The 21493-nt window shown below is 46.6% G+C and overlaps 1 protein-coding gene across 1 annotated transcript in view; it reads right to left on the bottom strand.

The window, feature by feature from the left end:
* Window positions 1-21493, bottom strand: part of PSMD5 (proteasome 26S subunit, non-ATPase 5) — a 257327-nt gene that overhangs the window by 98579 nt on the left and 137255 nt on the right. The window contains exon 6 of the mRNA XM_069609535.1: window positions 17028-17170. Within this exon, the coding sequence (XP_069465636.1) occupies window positions 17028-17170 (143 nt within the window). The remainder of the gene's footprint in view (window positions 1-17027; window positions 17171-21493) is intronic.

Below are 21493 nucleotides of genomic sequence, written 5' to 3'. Positions count from 1 at the left end.
TTAGTGAATTTGACCTTCGGTGCGATAGGATCTCTACATGAACTTGAATCTCCTATTTGAGAGGGAGGAGGCTTTAGTTGAGCAGATGGCTAATTTGTAATCCGTGCAGAAATGGAGATTGGATTTGTTGGCAGGAGATGGAGATTTAAAGCCAGGTGGTTTTGAGTGATCGTTTGTTGGCTCTCATGGTCTGGTGGTCAGGTAAGAACCAAGAAATGTGATTAGAAGGGTTGGGTTTGCGGGGCACAATGGCAGACAGGATAGCCTTATTATAGGTGTCAACCAGACTGGAAGGCAGAGCGGCTGCAATTAGTGTGGTCAGCTAGGAGGATAGGTAGTAGCTTCTTTTTGGTGAGGTTGCGTGTGCATCTTGTGATAGTGGGGAGGGTGGGTGATGGTGTTCGAAGGTAGCCAGAATCAAAAAGGTGATGGTGTGGTCGCCTGGCTACAGGTTAGGGATGATAGCTAGGTTGATTAAGTTGCAGTTGAGGTCCGTGAGCCAATCCAGTGATCTACCCAACTGGTGGGTAGGTTTGGATATTTGTTGGGTAAAGCCCATGGATTCTAGGGAGTTTACCAAAGAGATGGCATCTTTGTCAGAAGGGTCATTGAGTTCCAACTTCAGGTCTCCTAGAAGGAGAATTGGAGGTCGGTTTGGTGCTGGTGCTTAGGAGCTGTGTAATGGCATCCTCAAAGGAGGTGGCGGGGTCTAGAGGGCGGTAGATTATGTGCATACCTTACACACCCCTAACACAAGAAAAGTATAAAGAGAAGAAGAAAACCCAGTGTGAACCAAGGTCAGAGAGATAGTCCATTGGACATTGCCTTTCTTTAGCCTTGTGTAGCTTTTCAATGTGATTAAATACCCTGAGAAAAGGGGAAATTAAATAACGGTACCCAAGAAAAGAATAAAGCAAAGATAACCCAGTGTGAGCCGGGATCCGCAAGATGTACAATCGGCATGTATAATGAGAGAAGTAGCCCAACTGAAGCAGACATCTGTCCAGGAAGGACAACCTATCAGAACAAGAATACTACCAAAGATATTCTAATAGTACTGACAAGAGTTATGGATCTTAGTTGAAACTTCCAAAAGGGACCCAGAAAGAGAAGATGATTTGATAATGTAGTTGATCAACTGAAGAGACTGATTCAAGAAGTTGAGAGATGATTTGCAAATCAACTACTAACCAAGAACACTAGTGGTACCAGGAGTATCTCCAGGACAAGGGTGTCATTCTCCTGATTTAAGTTTGTTTTCATAAGTGGTAGCGTCAGAGTAGTTTTGGACAGCAGACATCTATTATTTTGGACATTGACTGACAAATTAGCACCTTAGTTATTAACGTAGGCAGGGACAAACCAAAGTGATAGGGAAAGGTAGGCCTTTTTAGTTACTTTAATAAAAACGTTTAGATAACGTCATAAGAGTGTCGTCCTGACTCGCCAGTGTTCAGACCTTACTTTTATCATCTCAGAAAAAACAAAACCCATGCTGCCTCTCCACCACTCCCCTTCACTCCATCCCCACCCGAAGTCTTGGGAACTAGATCCTATCTGTAACAAAAAGGTGTAAGCAGGTGCTCATTAGTCCCCCCTGCCCCCATTTAAAAAAAAAAATCTATAATTGCCTGCCTACACTCTCACCCTACCACTATCAAATAACCAAAAACAAACTCAGGAACAATACATTGGGCCTTAGCCCCACACGAAAGGTGGCTGTTTCTGACCCCTCCCTCACCCCTGCTTCTTTGGTGAAGCTGGTTTACTAGGGCGTTGCCATGCAGCAGAGTTTATGCTTGTTAGGCAGAAACCTGTGCAGTTCCCTCTGGGACCACTGCAAAAGATTTAGGACTACAGGTGTTTGGCAGTAAACCCACTTGGTAACAGTCTGTACCACACAGATTCACTTGGTAGCTGTGGCTGAGCAGTCAGACTTCCCTCAAGAAGAGTTAGGCAGTATACAGAGTATTCACAATAGGTAAAGAGCACACAATAATAGATCAAGTAAACACGGACCAGGGCTTGGTGTAAAAGAGATAATTATTTATTTAAAACCACATCTAGAAAAACACACAGGCACTAATAGTAAGCAATTCAAAAACACGGTCACTAAAAGATATACACTCCCTTAAAAGAATTAGACAAGTCTTAAGTAAAGCCCCACTTATTTTCAGACAGCGGTGAGCGCTTAACGTAGATGGCACTCTAATAGTTTGTTTTTAAAAAGGGAGAGAAAAGCAGAGAACAAATTGAAACAGATTCCAACACTTTTACAAGAACATAGCAAAGTAAAACCATGAATTCAGAGTTAGTAGGCCGGATCCGCTTTAAGAGGATCCAAACGAAATGTGTCCAAGGTCACACGGTTACAGTGCACAAAAGTCTTGTAATGGTTCAAGAAGAAGTTGGATCAAAGAAAAGCGACCAGCCCAGTCCAGAAGGTTAAGGAGTTATTACCTTTTTGCAATCTTTAGAAAGGGAGGCCTAGCGGATACGGTACCTTAAAGTGGTGAGAACGCTCGAGCGGGGGCAGTTGTTCCTGGCAGCGGGTGCAAGTCGGTGCTTCGTCCGGGGGAAGAGAGGATCTCGTCGTGGAAGACGACAGGGGCCCGTTGCACTGCCAGCGAAGAAACCACCCGCAGAGTTTCTCAGGTACAAGGAGCGGTCTGTTAATTCGCGGTTCAATGGTGAGTGGCTATCCGGCCGCCGGGGTGCTTGGCACGGGCAGTTCGATCACAAACCGGGCTGGGGTGTGAAGAAAGAAAGGTAAACTGGTTGTGCCCACCAGTCAGGGGAAGAAGCCTCTCCAGCCGGGAGATCTTCTCTGTCGTCGGGAAGTGGCGAGTCGGTTGTGGTGTCGTCGTGGTAGGTCGGCTCAGCTTCTCCCTCGTCAGATTCTCAAGTCCTGTGGCGACTTCTGAAGTTACAGTCCCCAAAGCCCTGTTTTTATTCAGAAAACCTCCATTCACTCAGCCTAGCTGTCACTCAAACATGCTAAGTGGTGAGCCGGCCGGCTCACCACTTGGGCCAATCACACAAGAGTGCGACTTGAGTCACGGTAACTCAGTCCAGGGTGCCTAAACCACTCCCACACACCCTGTGGTACCCAGACAGAGTGGCACCACTTTTGGAGGCTTCTGTGGAGAAGCCCGCCAAAAAGTGGAACAAAGGGCTCGACTTGGGTTGGAGTCACAGAAGAGAACACAAACGCCATTTTAGAATCAAGTCTTGGCAAAAAATACCAACCGGAGAATTAATATTAATTAAATAAACCGGCGGTATGTTCGAGGCTATGAGAATTAAATAATGAAAGCTGGTAGCCTCGAACAATGGGAAAATCCCATAGGATAATATTCGCGGTCGAATATAAAAAGTAGTTTCCACTGCCACCAGCCAAAACTCGATCAGGGGGGACGGAGACGTGCCCCCCTCGACTAACAGACCCCGGGACAATCGAATTGCCCCGACCAGTACGTCCACAATATGATGGTTTGTACTGGTTTCTGTTAATTTGGGAATAGTAAAGTCAATGGTGACTTTACATGCCCTGGGAGACAGTAGTCAGTCCCAGGGTATGGAGTCTATGGTGGGGGGTCATTATGACACCCCTGTGTTACTGCACGGAGGGTGCTGTGTAACACACAGAAAAAACGCATGGGACCCTATGGAGTAAAGGACCCCATAGCCCATAAAACACATTACCAGTCAAAGGAATACCATAAAGCATGTCCAAGAGTGGGAGGAAAAGAGTCCCACTCTTGGCAGGAGGAAAAAAGGAGGAAAAAAAACAAACTCCAGAAATCCAGCAAAGCTGCTGTGGGACTCACTAGGTTAGGAAATTCAGCCTAAAGAGAGAATCCTCCCTAACAATGCTCATGTTTTCAATGTCTCAAACTGTAAAGTTTGTCTTAATATATTAAATGTCTTACTTGTGGCACCCTGGCCCGGGTCTCTGCCGTTCACCCGTGGACCCCTGGCCTGGTACTCTGCCATTCACCCAGACCTTGCGTTTTGTTATCTCTTTCTCAGGCTCGTCGTTATGTCGCCTTCTCTTGCTGTTCTTGGGCTTCGTTTAGCCTTCCTTCAGTGATCCACATTCTCACAGGGTTTTGGTTTTTCTCAGTCCGACTTGAGCTTCACGTTTTCTACCTGGCCCTGGGGTCGACTACTCTCAACCTGCCCTGGACATTCTCTATCCCTCCTTGGGCTTCAGTCACATGTAGACCCCCGTCTTGGGGTTTCAGCATTTTTACCCCACAGTGGGGTTCGGCTGATCTCAGCTCAACTTGGGATTTCAGATTGCATTCCCCCACCTTAGTGTTTCGATCTCTGAGCCCACCGACAGCTTTCGTCGTTACCTCTCCCTACCCCCTGCAGCCTCAGCGTACCTTTATGTGACCGATGCTCATCAGGAGACTGGGCAACATACAGCAGTCTGTGCTTTCCTCCCTCGCCCTCTCGTTCCTTAAGCTCCTTTCAGGCATTGGATACCAACGGCTCGGCGTGCAGCCTTTCCTGCAGCAGCTGTTCGGCTTTGTTGGGGCCAGCAACTTTCCAGCAGGAGTCAGAGCACTTTGTGGGTTCTGTCGCAACCCTTTCCCCAAGCCTGGCCCAACTCTCAGGAGGTAGTCTCCGTTGTTTGACTCCACAGGCTGCTTTCCTCCTCTCTAGGCTAGAGTTGTCCTTTCTCTCTCCCTGAAAGGGGAATAGGCTGGGCCAGTGCACCTTCAGTCCAGATCAATGTTGTGCACATCAAGAGTCAGAAACCACACCAACCAACCTCACAGGAAGCTTTCAGTCATCATACAAATTAAGTCGCATATAACCAACCAAATTATTGGTATCTTGAGAACAGAAAGGATTGCCGATATCCCTTAGGGGGGTGGAGGGCACTCACAGTGGGCTCCCATTTGCCCTCTCCTGCAGGGGGGGTGTGTTAGGCTTGGTAGGCTCCCAAAGGAGGTGGCTCACCCCTGTACAGAAGGGACCAAATTCCACGGATTTGTCAATGCGTGCATAATTACTACATTTTGCTGCATAGCATCTCTACCAAAAAAGCAACTCACTTGCAGCTATTTATGTAATTGAAACAAAAAGATATGGACCACTGTGCACTGGCAAATGACACCAAATCTATATGTTTCATGGAAAATCATATTATGCTTCTGATTATCAGATAGTATTAAGGTGCATTCATACAGTTTAGTGTAAAGGACAAAAAAACAATAACCCGCTCCCCTTCGCAAGGGATAAATTGAATCCCTTGCTCACAATATTGAAAATCAAGGGTAAAGTGAATCATTAGATAATACCGGTATCGACCAGCAAATCACTGTAGAGCAATTTGAAAAAGCTAGAGCATGCAATTACTTAAACAATTCTAGACAGCTAGTATTGCAGATATGTTTCACAAAAAACAGATTGCATTTAGCGTCTTTGTGTCCAATGAGATTTACACTAGTGAAAATTGAAAAATGAATACAACATGTCCTGTTCTCATATAGCTTGGTTTTGGCCAGAGGAAAAATACCTACTGCGAAGTACTGAAAGTACCAATTTTGAGTCTCAAATTTCCCCTCGGTCGCTGTAAAATCAAATTTGGGTTTGCTCAGCTGAGTTGCACATTCTAAAAGGAAGGTTTTGGTGTGCCTATGCCACCTGCGACTGAGGCAAACAGTGGTACAAGTACCACATTCACTGCTTTTCCATTATCCAGTGAAGTGAAAGACAGCGGTATGTAGTCGGATGTCAAATGGCTTGCAGAACGATTCATGTTGACAAACCCAATAGGTATGAATAGAAATGAACAATGCAAATTCTTTTAAAAAAAACTGCCATTCTGCAAAGTTACAATAATTTCTATTAGTTTCTTTTGCTGAGACTACACCTCATTTTGTCTCTTAAAATGTCCTTCCTTTATGGAAATGATCATGCTCGGATTAAAACCAATTATCTGTTTGCATATTTAATTTAAACATAGAAAACAACAATTGTATACCCTGCAGCGCTGTCCTCTGGACCCTGTGACAAATCACAAGTTATCGTCACCGTTTCTGATGGGGAAGCCACTTTCATTGAGGCCAGGGAGGTGAGGCTGCTAACAGATCTTCCCCGAGGGGTGGTGCTCACTGGGAGAATCTCATGGGGAGGGAAGACCCCATTGAGAGTACTGACCAGCTTGGGAGAACTCAATATCCCTTTTCCCCCCCTCCTACCTTCCATCAAAACCCATCCTACTCCAGTTTACCTGAAACCCTGATGTTTTGTTGTAGTAGTAGATCTAGTTAATAACTACTGGGACCAGGAAGAGGCCGTGAGTAAGGATTACCTACATGAACAACAGTACACATTCTAACCTTTGCAAAGACCTGGTCGGCACGCTATAATTCAAAAGGCAGAGAGGCAACTGCAGGCTAGTGTCTTCGTTCTTGGTCCGGCTCAGACCAAGAGGCTTCAGGTACACAAAGGCCGACCAGGAGGAGAAGAAAAATTGCATCCCCGCAGAGAACTGCACTCACAGAAGGCTCGCAGCATGGAAGGCAGACCGGAGCGAAGGAGAGTGGTTTGCTGGCCCCCGCAGTTACGAGAGTGCAGAGAGACAGATGCCAAACAGCAGAAGCATGCAGAAGGTTGTTGAGGATGCCGGAAAGAACCAGGAAACTGCCAAAGCCAATGGGAGACATGCAAGCAAGCTGAGAGGGACGGCCCAGACACTACAGGTACCAGGGTGGCTGATACCAAGGTTGGGGTGACCCAGAGGGGGCTTGAGGCAAGATGTATGAGCAGAACAAGTTACTTACCAACTGGTAACGTTCTTTCGACTGGCTGTTCCTCCAACGTATTCCTCATCTTGGATGTATTCCACCCAGCTTTAGCTGCTTAGGAAATTTCTCGGCAGAGGACCCGTGCGTCGAGGTCCCTCGGAGGACTCCGTTGAGGGTGACGTCATCAGGTATACAAGTAGAACGCGCGCCGCCCGTTGGCCTCGGTTCTGTTTTTCCTCCTCTTGCCTTATTGTATGGATAGTGCAGGTAGCCCAGTGTCAGCCTTGAAGTGAGTTGAAGTGGCAATAACCCGGAAAATCTACAGAGGGGTAGGATGGGAGGGCGATGAGGAATACGTTGGAGGAACATCCAGTCGAAAGAACGTTACCAGTTGGTAACTTGTTCTTTGAATGGATTGTGTCCTCCAACGTATTCCTTATCTTAGATAGACTCCCAAAGCAGTGTAGAAAACTCTCTGGAGGAGGGAGTAGATTTTTATTATTATCATTATATGGCCGAAATATAGCACTGCTTTACCGAAAGCAAGCTCTTTAGACTGGGAAGCATCCAGACTATAGAATTTAGAAAACGTGTGCAGCGATGACCAAGTTGCTGCTTCGCAAATATATTTTATGGGAACACCTCTTTGAAGGGCTGTGGAAGAGGCTATGCCTCTGGTGGAATGGGCCCTTAAGCTTTCTGGTGGGTCTTTGCCTGCCATCTGTAGCATTCTGAAATGCAAAGCACAATCCAACGTGATCTGGTTTGTTTCGACACCGATTGACCCAATTTCCTTCCGGTGTAGCCTATGAAAAGTTGATTATGCACTCTAAGCTTGGAAAGCCTAGAAATGTAAAAGCTTCGAGCTCTTTTCGTATCCAGTCCATGTAATCTTTCCTCCTCCTTACTGGGATGAGATGGAGGGTAGAATGCAGGCAGAATAATTTTCTGATTTAAATGGAAATCAGAAAACTTTAGGCAAAAACGAGGGTTTAACCCTCAATACCACCATCTCTGTGGAACACAGTATAGGGTGGCCCAGAAGACAGTGCCTGCAATTCACTTACTCTTCTTGCAGATGTTAAAGCAATCAGGAAAGCTTTTTCAATGTTAACAACCTTAATGGACAAGTGTGCAAGGGTTCAAAAGGGGCACACATTAAACCAGGTTAAGGTCCCAAACGGGACTTGGAAAGGGTAAGGAGGGAACACATTACTGAGTCCCTTTAAGAATTGGGTTATCAAAAGGAATTTTAAAGTAGGAACATTCTTCAGAGGAGCGCTTGAAAATGGAAAGCGCTGCAAGATAACCTTTAATGGACCCAACATTTAGGCCTCTATGTGCCAGGGACAAGAGAAGAGGACAAGACTAAAGGGATAGAACCTAGAAAAAGGATTAACATTTCTTTTCTCTGCACCAGTTGCAAAACTTTTTCCAACGGCAATGTTAGAGATTTTGTTGCTGGCCTTCTTGCCGAAAGCAACACCTCCAGGACGTCATCTGGAAGGTCCCAATCCTTGCATCTCAGCCTTTCAGATACCAAGCATGAAGGTGGAGAGTCCTGACCTCTGGATGAAGAACCTGGCCCTCCATTTGTGAGAGAAGGTCCTCTCTCTGAGGAAGATGTAACGGAGGACAGACGGACACGTCTAGAAGGTCTGGGTACCACGTTCTCATGGGCCAATCAGGGGCAATTAGGATCATACGGTTTCCAAACCGTCTCAATCTCCCGATGACCCGAGGAATGAATGGAATAGGAGGGAACACGTATAGTAGTGGGAAGTTCCACTCCACCACAAACTCGTCCCCCAGTACTCCTCTTGGGGGAAATTCCCTTGAGAGATACCTTTCGCACTTCCGGTTGCAAACAGGTCAACTTGAGGGGTTCCCCAAAGGGCGAAGATCTCTTGAAGGATTTCCTGAGCCAGTTCCCACTTGGACACCGTGCTCTGCCTGCTCAGAGCGTCCGCCGTCATATTCTCCTCCCCGGCTAGATGAACTGCCGTTAAGGAGATTCCTTCTTGAATTTCCCAATACCAGAGCCGCATTGCCTCTCTGAACAGAGGTAGTGACCCTACACCACTTCTCTTGTTTAGATAATTCATGGCCAGTGTGTTATGATATTTTATTTGTATCGCGCTCGTACACAAGTGTTTCAGAGCGCGACTAGGCAAGGGAGTGGAACAAGGGAGAACACAGCACAACATAAAAACGATCTTACTAGGTCCAGTGACATTGAGAACGCGCAAGTGCATGGGAAAGGGAAAAGGGAAAAAGTGCATGGAAGGGGGAGAGTGGAAAGTGCGGAAGCCGAGGAGCGCAGATAAAGAAAATAGAAAATTGAGGCAAACCGTGGTAGTGCAGCCAGCAAGTGGCAAGTGCTGTGTTTAAGGCAGCAGACTGGGTTAGTCTGAATAGGTGCAGAAAAAGAAGACAAATGGGGGGGGGGGCTGTATGGGTACAGATACAGTCCCCAGTGCAAAGGATGGCCAGGAGGCAGTGCAGGAAAGGGGCAGGGTGAGCAGGTACCTGGGCCCAGGGGACAGAGGGTGGCCAGGGTGCACAGTGCCAAGAGAGCAGATCAGCAGGGGAGAAGGGGAGCGAAGGCAGAAGTAAAGAGGAAGGTTTTGAGGTGCTTCCGGAACCGGAGATGGTTCTCCTCAAGTTTTAGAGTGTCAGGGAGGCTGTTCCAGAGGGAGGCCCCAGCCGAAGATAGAGATCTACCCCCAGCTCGTTCCTTTGAAAAACGACTGACCCTGAGGGAGTTCGAGGTAGAGGAGCGAAGAGCTTCACAGGGGAGGTATTTGCGGAGGGATAGCTGAAGGTATTTTGGACCCAGGCCCCAGACAACCTTGTGGACAATGCAGAGGGTTTTGAATTTAATCCCTGCATCCACTGGGAGCCAATGGAGAGATTTCAAAGCTGGAGAGATACGATCCCAGGGCTTGAGGCCAAGGACAAGTCTCGCAGTCCTGTTCTGGATAAGTTGTAGAGGGCGGAGAGTAGAGTAGAGGCAGGTAGCTTTAGAAAGAGGCTGTTACAATAGTCCAAGCTAGAGAGAACCAGAGCTTGGGATACCATGAGCTTCTAGGGGGAAGGAGAAGAAAGGAGGTGCAGTCGGAAGTTTGACTTTTTAGAGACATCAGCGATATGGGCCGAGAAGGAAAGTGTGGAGTCAAAGATGACGCCAAGGTTCTTAGCCTCGCAGGTAGGGGTAGAAGGAGGGCCAAGGGAGGCAGGCCAGAGAGTGAGGGGAAAAGGATGGAGAGCCGATGAGAAGGATCTCCCTCTTGCTGGCATTCAGACAAAGATCATTGGCGGCACACCAATTTTGAATGGCAGTTAGGCAGTCAGAGATGAGAGAGGGAGGGAGAGGAGGTGGCCGAGGGCAGCCGGAAAATGAGTTGAGTGTCATCAGCGTAGCACAGGACATTTGAGCAGAAAATGGCAATGCAGTGAGCGAGAGTTGCCAGGTATTGGTTGAAAAGCCAGGGTGAGAGGTTAGACCCCTGGGGAACCCCACAGGTGGAGAGGACGATAGATGATAGGAAAGACCCCAGTTGGACCTGGGAGGATCGATCAGAGAGGAAAGAGGTCAGCCAGGCCAGAGCCTGATCAGGGATACCCAGATTATCACAGAGACGGTTGAGCAGGATGGTGTGGTTGACTGTCGAATGCAGAAGAGAGATCAAGAAGGATGAGGACAGAGGGAATGTTAGAATCAAGGTTGGAGAGCAGATCTTCACGGATATTGAGGAGAGCAGTTTCCGTGCTTCTGGCCGCTCTGAAGCCAGGCTGGTGGTCATGGAGACAACCAAAAGAATCTGAATGAAGGTTAAGCTGAGAGATGGCCAGCTTTTCCAGGAGTTTGCCCAGAAAGGGGGTAATGGAAATTGGGTGATAGTTTGCCGGACAGGAAGGATCAGCTGTGGGTTTCTTGAGAAGAGGATGCACAAGGGAGTGCTTCAGAGGGGAGGGGAAGGATCATGAGGCAAACAAATGGTTGCAAAAATCAGCAAGGGCAGGAGCGAGGGTGTCAATGTGGTCCTTGATGGTTTTGGAAGAACAGGGATGAACCTGTTTTGACGAGGCTTTCATAGATCAGACTTGTCTAGCGACCTCGTCAGGGGAGAAAATAGTAAAGGAAGAGAAGGATGGTGGGGTGGTCTTTAAAGGGGGGCCTCCAAGCACAGACTGAGAAGGAATAAGATAGGGAGGGGAGGTGAGGGTGGACAGGATGTCCTGGATTTTAGAGATAAAGGCAAGGGCATTGCAGAGAGCCTGGGAGGCGAGGGGAGGAGACTGCTGCAGGGTTGGCAAGCTCCTTGTAGATTTTAAAGAGTTTGGCCGAGTTGTTCGATGCCGCAGAGACACGGGCTTGAATGTGGGCTCTCTTCTTAGTGCGGACAGAGAGTCGGTATTGCCTTTGGAGCAGGCGACAGGCCAGTTTGTCAGAGGATGAGCAAGAAGACCTCCATTTCCTCTCAGCCGCCCTACACTTGCGTTTAAGTGTAGCTAGGTCGGAATCATACCAGGAATTGCACTTGGCTTTGGACTTCAAGCGGATCCTCATGACAGGGGCAAGAGTATCAGAGATGGAAGAGTAGAGAAGGGAAAGGGTTGTGTCGGGCCGTGAGTCAGCCAGGTGAGGAGGAGGGGGAGAGAAGGTGGCAGCGAAAGCCTCCGCTGACACACGCTTCATAGGTTGGATGTCCGAGAAGGTAAGTGGAAGTGTTAGGGTGTGGTTGGCTTGGGGAGAAGAGAGTGAGTGATGGGAGGAGAGGCGGCAGTGGTCACTCCAGGAGAGAAGAGTGGTCAGAGGAATAGAGAGGGGGAGGCCAGGGGAGATCAAGACATCAAGTGTGTGTCCTTCAGAGTGCGTCGGGCCAGAGGGGAGGATAGAGAGGGAGAGGGTATCGCAGAGGTTGCGAAAGAGCAGCGATGAGGGACAGTGAGAATCGAGGTGAATGTTGAGGTCACCAAGGAGGAGGAGTTGAGTGGTTGAGGCCAGGAGGGAGGAGGAGAGGTCGGCCCACTCAGAGAGAAAAGAGGTGATTTGCCCGTTGGGCCGGTATAGAGTAGCAACAGTAAGAGAGTGGCTAGGAGAGAGAGAGTCTGCAGACAATGCATTCAAAAGAGGAGTAAATCTGAAGGGGAATGATGGTGGCAGGAATCCACTCAGGAAAGATCAGGGCTACGCCCCCTCCAGGTCGAGTGGATCTGGGTGCAGAGAGGATCTTGTAGCCCTCAGAGAGTAGAGTGTCAAAGGTTGTGACAGAGCTAGCCGTGAACAGTGTCTCCGTAAGACCGAGGACATCATGGTCCAGTTCTTCAAGGAGGTGGCAGATGTCAGAGGCGTGTTTGACAGCAGAGCGAGAGTTGAGAGTGGCAAGATGAAGAAGTTTGCCGGCCTTAAAGACCTTCCGCGGAGGGGTACAAATCAGGTACGCCCTGCGGAGTTGTGGAGGGAGCCTGAAGAGTGGCAGAGGAGGAGGAAAAAGTGGGTAAGGCAGCCAGGGAGTGAGAGGAGGGGACAGCTGGAGATGAGAGGAAGTTGATGAGGCGAGGGAAACGCCTATCGAAGAGGAGGAGATTGGCCTGAGGACCTTGGACCATGACAGTGCCATTTAGGTAGACAGTTGTCCGTCATCATCAGAAAAGGTTTTCCTCGGACAAATGGCAGAAAAGCCTTCAGCGCTAGTCTGATTGCCCTCAGCTCTAAAAGGTTGATGTGTAGTTTGGACTCCGATGGAGACCAACGACCGCTGATTGTCAGATCGTTGGCATGAGCTCCCCACCCCATGAGAGAGGCGTCCGTCACTACAGTAATCTCCAGCCATGGTTGCCAAAAATGTTTTCCTTTTAGGATGTTCTCTGTGCAAGTCCACCACAGAAGATCCTGCCGAACCTTGTTCGGAATCTGAAGATCCGTAATTTGACCTGAGAACAATTGAGTCTTTAGAGCCCATTGAAGGGATCTCATTCTCAGGCGTGCCTATGGCACTAGGAAGATGCAGGATGCCATGAGGCCAAGCAGTCTTAAGAAGTCGTAGGCCTGGAGATTTTGGGCATTTTGGAAATTGGAAACCATCTGAAGAATGTCTTGAACCCTTGACTTGGGAGGCAAGCTCTTTCCCAAGGATGTGTAATACAGCCCCTATGTACTGGAGCTGTTAGGAAGCTGTCATTTGTGACTTCTTGAAATTGAGGGAGAAACCCAGTCTGTGGAGGAAGTGTCACGTGACTTTCAGATGATCCAAGGCTTGTTCGGCAGAACGTGCCCCGATAAATCGTCTAGGTAGGGGTAGATTTGAATCCCCCCACCCCCTCCTGAGGTGCGCTGCCACCACTACCATTAATGTGGTGAAGACCCTCAGGCGGAGGTCAACCCGAACGGCAGGTCTCGAAACGGATTGTGTGAGTCACCAACTACGAACCTCAGGTATTTTCTGTGCTCGAGATGAATTGGCACATGAAAATAAGCATCCTAGAGGTCCAATGACACCAACCAATCCTGAAGTTGAAGGATCTGAGAAAGAGTGACCATCTTAAACTTGTCCTTCCTGAGGAGCTCGTTCAAGACTCTTAAATCCAAGATGGGTCTCAGTCCTCTGTCCTTTTTGGGAATAAAAAAAATATGGGGAGTATCATCCCTTGTTCCTCTCCGCTACAAGTACTGGTTCTATAGCATCTTTCTCCAGCAGGGTTAAGACTTCCTGCTGTAGGAGCGTGTCTGGAAACTTCAAAGAGCGTCTCCCTGGTGGATTGCTTTGAGGTTGCATTAGAAAAGGAAGGCAGTAACCTTGGGCTATTCTTTCTAGAGCCCAAACATCTGAAGTAATGGCTCGCCATTCTTGCAGATGCTGCGACAGCCTGGCTCCCACAGGTGTCTTGCAAGTCCTCAAAGTGGTTTTGTGGTGGTTGCTGCGGCCGCTGATGGTAAAGAGGCTGCAGCTGGGGCTGGCTTTGCACGTTTTCCTCGTCCACCACGAGTGGCCTTTTTCTAGCCCCTTTGACTGCCCATTCCTCTCCCCTTTCCATATGAGTAGTAATGATAGGATTGTTCCCTCCAAGATTGTCCTAATGCATGAAAAGGCTGAGGTTGCCTAATAGGAGCTCCTAAAGACTTGGCAGCCACTTTTGAGGTCTGCAACCTCAAGGCTCTCATCAGCCTTGCTGCCAAAAAGGTGAGATCCATCAAAGGGCATGTTCAGAAGACGTTTTTGCACGTCTGTTGCGAAACCAGACTTCCGTAACCACGCAAAGCTGCGCATTACTGTGCTAGTGCTCATGGACCTGCTCACACTATCTGCAGTGTCCAATCCAGACTGAAGGGATTCCTGCATGGCTTGCTTTCCATCTTTCACAATGGCTAGGAATCCTTCCCTTTCATTCCCTTCTGGAATGTGCTCCGCCGCCATTGCAATGCACTCCCACAGAGTGCACAAAAATTTTGCCAAGGCACATGTGGAGTTGGACGATTTTAACGCCATACTCCCAGCTGAAAATACCTTGCATGCCCGCTTGTCGTCCCTATCCAGAGGGATTGAAGGGTACGCAACCTTACTTAAAGCTGTGGATGCCTGGATCACCAGACTCCCGGGAGTAGGGTGCTTAGACAGATAGCTGGGGTCGCTACTGGAAGGGTGGTATTTTGAAGTGAGAGACTTATTCACCGGAGGAAGAGAGTCCAGGGTCTCCCAATTTTTGGCCACCCTATTTTGTAAGGCTACATGGAAGGGTAAGATCGGATCTTCGGTGGGACCATGATCCAATATATCGGTCAGATCATCCTGGATGAACCGAGTTGGTGGTCTAGCCCATCCAAAGTATTCGACCACCTTTGTCATTAGTTGCCTGTATGAGGGACTGGCATGTTCCCCTGGTTCTGGCCTGCCAAAATCTGTTTCAGGTGAAGTATCAATTCCACTTGCATTATGCAAGATTTCCACCAGATCCCTCATCCTGCTTTCCAGGCATTCTGGGACATTTGGGGTGCCATATTCCAGTCCAAAAGGAACATTCTCATCAGACCTCGCCTGTATTTCAAAAATTGAAGTTAAAGATTTGAAAAATTCTTTCCTTGGAAGAGGTTTGAAAACCTTTTCTGCGAGAGGTGGGAGAGGTGATCAATGGAACCTGAAGGCATTACAGCCTTTGCAGCCTTCTCTTGCTGTTATTTTGACAGCTTCTGGCCGAGTTGGCCGAGTTGGAGCCTTTGGAATATTTGGCGCCGAGGGCTTCGGGGTCAACAAAGGTGTCGATTGCGCTGACGAAATAGTCGATGGAACTGACTTCGAGGCGCTCTTCGAAGACTTGCCCTTCGAGGTGTCGGGATCCGGACGGCGTCGGTGACCTCGAACGGTCGATGTCGAGCGGTCTTTTTCACTCGACGTCCTGGAGGGTGTTTTATTCTGAATGCTTCCCATTCTTCGGAGAAAGAATGTTTTGTGGGGTATTTCATTCTTTTTGGGGATTTGTCCCCTACCTGCAATTTTCCCTTCCTCTCTCGGAAGGCCTTCCCCGTCATTGCCTGACACTTCGTACAGGCCTCCATGTCGTGGCCTTCACCGAGGCACCACAGACATTCTCGGTGCAGGTCCGTGATGGACATTTTCGAACCGCAGGATTTACACTTTTTATCCCGACCGCGGGGTTGACGACGAGGACATATTGAATATCTTCAGTAACTATAGAACTACAGAACTACTCGAGGTGCGCCGAGTCTCCGAAGCAACACGTACTGCGGAAAAACAGAACTGAGGCCAACGGGCGCCTGCGCGCGTGCTGCTTGTATACCAGATGACGTCGCCCTCGACGGAGGCCTCCAAGAGACCTCGACTCGACAACATCGACACACGGCACCCTGTGCCGAGAAAACATTTCCGAAGCAGCTAAAGCTGGATGGAATACATCTAAGATGAGGAATACGTTGGAGGACACAATCCATTCAAGACCTAATTACATGGGAAGGTAAACACTGAACACTGAGAAATACAAACTTTGCATATTTAAGGAGCACCCACAGACCTTGGCAGGAAAGTAAGCCACTGTGAGTGAATGAGAAGGTTGCGTACCTTACTTGGCAGGAGAGTACACCAAGGAGGGGGCATGGAGAAAAGAAGTCAAGCCCTTGAGTTTTGTGAAATTTGCTTTATTTTCCTACACCTTTTGGAACTTAGGTTTGCTACAAGGTCAGGCTGCAAGTCAGCAGTCAAAAGACATTTACCCTTGCACATTATATGGAGTTTTGCTTGTGAAGGACAGGTTAGGATTTGGACACAGGACAGCAAACTTCACTTTGGACATTCTGACAGACCGTTTCATTAGCTAGTTTTGCTGAGGCACGGAAACCCCTCTTGGAGATGGGGCTAGTTAAGTTTTCCTTAAATGTCACCCAATTTTGGTTAATAAAAGCCTTTGCCAATCAACATTCCACCTTTGTGTCAGTCTTACTCCTAGACCCTCACAAAGTCTGTCAGAACCCCAGCAGCCGTGCACAGCCTATGTCTATCTCTTCACCCCCATACAGAAAATGTGCCATCAGCGTGATAACATTCCTGCAGGACACATGCAATGAAAATGTATGCCCCACAAATACCAGGTCAGTCTCCACCTCAGAGGGATATACTGTTGCTGCTGATCGTATTCCACGTTTAATAATAAGACAAAACACAGCATGCACCAACACCTTTCAGGATGAGTTTGATTTCTGGTTTGTGCTGTTGAGAAATGGATTGGGTGGTTCGAGCAAATTGCACCTTACAACCAGACTCTTGCCCAGAGAGAAATAGAAATCAGGAGAGAGACAGCTAGACCAGCGTTTGAGACGCCAGTAAAGACCATAAAATGGGAAAACTAAAAAACACTTTTTCCAAGATGTTCCAGCTCAATGATGCAATTAGTTAGGATACATTAGCAAAAAAGATCAGACATACGCAAGTGTTTATTAGAGTGCAGAAAAATATGTATTGATGTAGTGGCACAAGGACAATTAAAAAAAAAATACTATTGTACCAAAATGGGCAGTTTTGAAAATTTTAATAAAAACGCAATCATTTCACAATAAATTCACATTATACATCTTTGAAATAACCTTTCCGATATATTCACCAATACATTGGTTTAAATGTAGTTTTAATGTGTAAACATTAATAAGATCATGAAGATTATAGAATGCTCTTTGTTGTACCATTTAACCAAATAAAATGCAAATATTCAAAACTGCAGATCACCGATTCTTGCATCACATGTGCTCACCTGGCAAATAGAAACCTGAAAAAGGGTCAGACTCTGCACTGATGATCATGTTAGAAATTTTATCAATGATTCCTTGCTGTGCAAGATACCTTCTCCCATGGAATGTACAGGCCAAAGTAGTTACCATCTCGATACACGTGACCCTAAAAGAAGAAAAAAAAAAACATGGCTTGCCAACAGTCCTCACAAAGCACAAAGTAGAACACAGCATTGCAACTGCTGCAGTGAATGGCAAAATAGTGGCGTTATGCTCCTTTTCCTAGGCCCGGTCCATACACTGCTCAATGGCTAGCAGTACCCCTCAGCTTTTGCCAGCACATTTCTGATTCACATTACTCCTCTGTTAATGAAGAATACATTTCAGTGCACAGACATTCTTTCCACAGAAATGAAACAAAAAATATATCTAAAAGAGCACCGAAGCATATGCACTGTACGTTTCAGATATTTAAACAGTTAAGAAAACCGGGAAAGCTTAAATCCAAAAGAACTACCATGGATGGAAAGGGACTCTCTGCCTAGCAAGGTTCGAAATTAAGATTGGATAAGCAGGAGTTAAGTGGGTTAGATTTGTGCCCATTGGATCTTGGTGAATATCTAGACTATAAAGGGACGGCTCTGGAAAGAGGTACTTGGCTTGTCTAGCACTTTGGCAAATGTCATTAGGCATGAGCTAGGTATAGACCGGCCCAGTAATTCATTATATGTGGTGTTGGATCGAATGTTGGTGGAATCTTTATCCATATCTGTGATTAGATATAGGGAAAGATGGACAAAGAATGTGTTCTCTTTATCTCATTGACTCAAATGCTGAAGAATTCAATCGACCTAGTAGTGTCTAAAACAGACAACTTTATAAACACGACTGGCTAATCACCATTTAAACTATAGGGGCCTATAGTTTTACAGAATATTCTTTATTCCCTAAGAAAAGGGGGAAAATATGAAATATATTGTTTTCCTTGCCACAAAGCACAAGCGCTTTAGGTTTAATCATTTCAATACTAGGGAACAGACCAAGCATTGGGCTAGTTGTCGTCAATTCTACTACACAACTCGAAACGTTGAAACATTCGATAATGGATTGTCCCCATTTCAGCTTGCAAAGACTGAAGTCTCAAATCCACTTTGAACCTGTGTATGCCTTAAAATGTATTTTGGTCCACAGTCATGTGGTGGGAGAATGTAGCCTTAATTTTAGGTTTAACTCGATTTTTAGCGTTTATAGATTTACAACTATAGTATTGTGAATTTCATTTTTGGTTGCATTTTAGTGACAAATCAATTATTTTAACTTTAATGATTTGGTTTCTATGTTATTCTCTAAATTTGTGTTTAAAAATGAATCCAAGATTTCTTAATGTGAGCATTCCCCAAATCCAACTTCCACATAAGATGCAAATATATAAAATTTCGTCCATTTTATTATCCATAAAGGTTTAAAAGTTGTATAGTGGTGCCCTAATGTTTATTTGTAGATTGTGCCAAACACAGAGTTAAATGCATATAGTTGTGTTTGTTCAGTATCAGTTGCTCTGGGGAGCCAAAAGGTAGCTCATGGTAGCAGTTGGTGTCAAGCTAACCAGGCACTTCTAGGACAGGAGCTAAATGGCCCCCAGCTCCCCTCAATTTCGAACACTGCATCATCACCACCCACTCTGCGTATCTGTATTGCTTGTGATAACTACCATCAAGTGATAAAAATATCAATAGAACAAGTTTGTGTTTTCTACAGCTCTATTAAATCGAATAGCAGTAATTTATCACCTGCAAAACAACTTTTATTTTTGTAGTAGAGGTAGGGCTCTTGCCGAAAATACCTGCTCCATGATACAGGATCTTTATGTGTCAACACTAACGAAATGACTTCTGCTCTGCAGGAGCAAAGGAGTGCGTAGTAGCTGCTGTGCCTATTCAGTCCCACACTACCATTAAACCAGCAGTGATCCCAAACATTATGGTGAAACAGGAACAGCCCAACATGTATATCTCCTTAGTCGCCACTGGTAATTTGGGCTGAGGCAATCCAAAACCACATGATAGCAACATATAATAACGTCAAACCAAGGTTCTATAAAGAAATTGATACATGAACCTGGAAGGTCTTGCCATGTTTCAAAGCACATTTCCCCTTCCCTTTCCTCTTGCTAACCTTTACTCCTTCTGTCGGAAGCGGCTGCCAAAGTGAATGCACAGTGCAGTGCAACTGGATGGGAGTTGAGAGTTGAAGGAGGACTGCAGCCAGAAGACAGACGCTCCTTTCCTGAAGCCAGGAAATTGGCTGTTCAGAGCCAGACGCGATAGGGAGCAGTTCAACTGAATGTTCCTGGACCACTAGCCTTGGTGGTGTGCGGAGTGGAGAGTCCTCTTCTGGTTGGATAGAGGCCAGTGTAACGGTGACATTGGGAGCTCAAGCAGGCACGGAGGAACATTCAGCAAGGACATTCAGCACCCCAGTGTTTGTGTAATTCAAGCCCCCAGTGGTTCTCTACTGCTGCTATATAACGTAGGTTATATATGAATACTTGTTATTGGTACCCAACACAGTTGGACATCAATATCGCTTGAAAGTTCTTGGCGAATAGAGCACGGTTCTCAGTGTTGTTGCAAGGGGTTTATGTAGCCATACTGCAATTGAGGTTAGCTACTCTAAGCCAGAGTGAGTGAGCGGCGCAAGCTCAGGGTAAAAGCTTGTTGGCTTTTTTTGTGGCCTGTGGCAGAGGCTGGTTACATGATAATTGGGTAAGCTAAATTGTAGATCGATGGTCTCACTAGCACTTTCATGACTGACCCTCACAATTGCCAGGTCCAGCAAGGCGCCCAGATATCAAACTAGAAGCAGTGTGTAGGGAAGGACTAAAGCTACAAGACGGGGCGACCCTTAGAAAGCTATGTTGGTGAAAGATCTGATCAAGGCTGCTGGACGGTGCAGCAGCTCCTAATAAAATCGATAAGAATCCAACACTCAGGATGGGAAGATTACAGCTTGTTTTCCACCAATGGGGTTGGAGGAGGCTGTGCCGTTGGCTGCCTCGCCGGACCAGATCGTCAAGCATATCGGGCCCGTTATTCCGGTAGCAAATGCAAATTGCCAAGTGGAGAACAGGAGAACAATCTGAATGACAATTATTAAAGCCATGTTATAGCTTAGAAAAGGTGAATGGCGGTGTCCCTCCTTCTGTGGTAGCAGAAGGGATGCATCTCCGAAAATGTAATAGGCGGAAGATACTTGCAGTCTCCTGATTTCTTCCAGTTCAGGGTCCTTTAGATTCTTAAGACCGTCAGACATTGGGTCCAACGCCTCAGTGCAGGATAAGGATGATCAGCCATATATGCTCTAGTCAAAACACTGCTGGTCTTATGTGCTGAAATATTGAATGAGCACAATAACTATATCGACAGTGATTGAAATAGCTTTGGCGGTTCCTGCCTCATTTCTCCACCGTGCTGGAACATATGTTGGATAGTGAGCCTGGGAGTAACAACGTACCACCCAAGCAGGGGTGTGAAGGTAATAACGATCTAGTAGGCAAGGACAACATGTTGTTGTGTCCTCTTCCATTTTGACAACAGCTCAGGCCAACGCAGAGAGTGTTGATGCAAGTGAGTCAGAATGTAACGTGATAAAGTCAGCAGAGTAAGCGATAATGGAAAATGAAAAAACAAACGGCTCGCCTGCGTAATAGAAAGAAGTGCCTCCCTTCTAAGAAGGTTAAATTAGTGGGAAAGAATGGTCTAGAACATACAATTGAATCATTAGAGTCACCTACTAAATTAAGCACCAATGCAGAGGGGCCTTCTAGCCTAGAACATAAGCCAAAATCATCTGGTAAGAAAAGGTTAAAATCTCCAGCTGTAAGAAGGGCAGGGAGGGAGGGGGGGGGGGGGGTGGAGAGGGCGGAGAGGGCGCGCAGACATATCTAAAATGGCACGGAACGAGGTTTGTTGGAATCTACAAGACTGAGTGATGCCGATTAGTCTGTATTACTGGATCAGAGTTGCAGAAACATTGATGAACAAACGTTACATTGTAATATAGCCACAGGAAACGCTGGCAGCGCAGTCATTTCTGTAGCTGAAACAAAGCTTACCATTACAGAATTATTGCCAACATCAGAGTCCATCTTTAAATCGTTCTGAATTATTGAGACTGCAACCCAGGGTATTAACTACTCCCGTTGTAGATCAAGTGTTGCTTCCCAACTCAATGACCAAAATGTGTCTTGTCTGCATTTGAGAAATGCTCAAACTGTGTATATCACACACTATTTTTTTAAAGAATATCTATTTGAAATTGGTTTTCCATATAATGATCAAGTGTGCTTGAAAGTGTCCACTGTGCCAACGGTGGACAGGAGAAATCGTTTACGATGGGCCTGGATTGCTCATATTCACGTACAAATACAGAACTGAAAGTTCCATATCTCCATCACGAGGAGTCGACATTTGTGTGGGTTCAAACAACC

The sequence above is a fragment of the Ambystoma mexicanum genome, chromosome 8, assembly GCF_040938575.1.
Source record: "Ambystoma mexicanum isolate Mex_15411 chromosome 8, UKY_AmexF1_1, whole genome shotgun sequence".
Taxonomy (NCBI): Eukaryota; Metazoa; Chordata; class Amphibia; order Caudata; family Ambystomatidae; genus Ambystoma; species Ambystoma mexicanum.
This window is presented reverse-complemented; position numbering and strand designations above follow the sequence as displayed.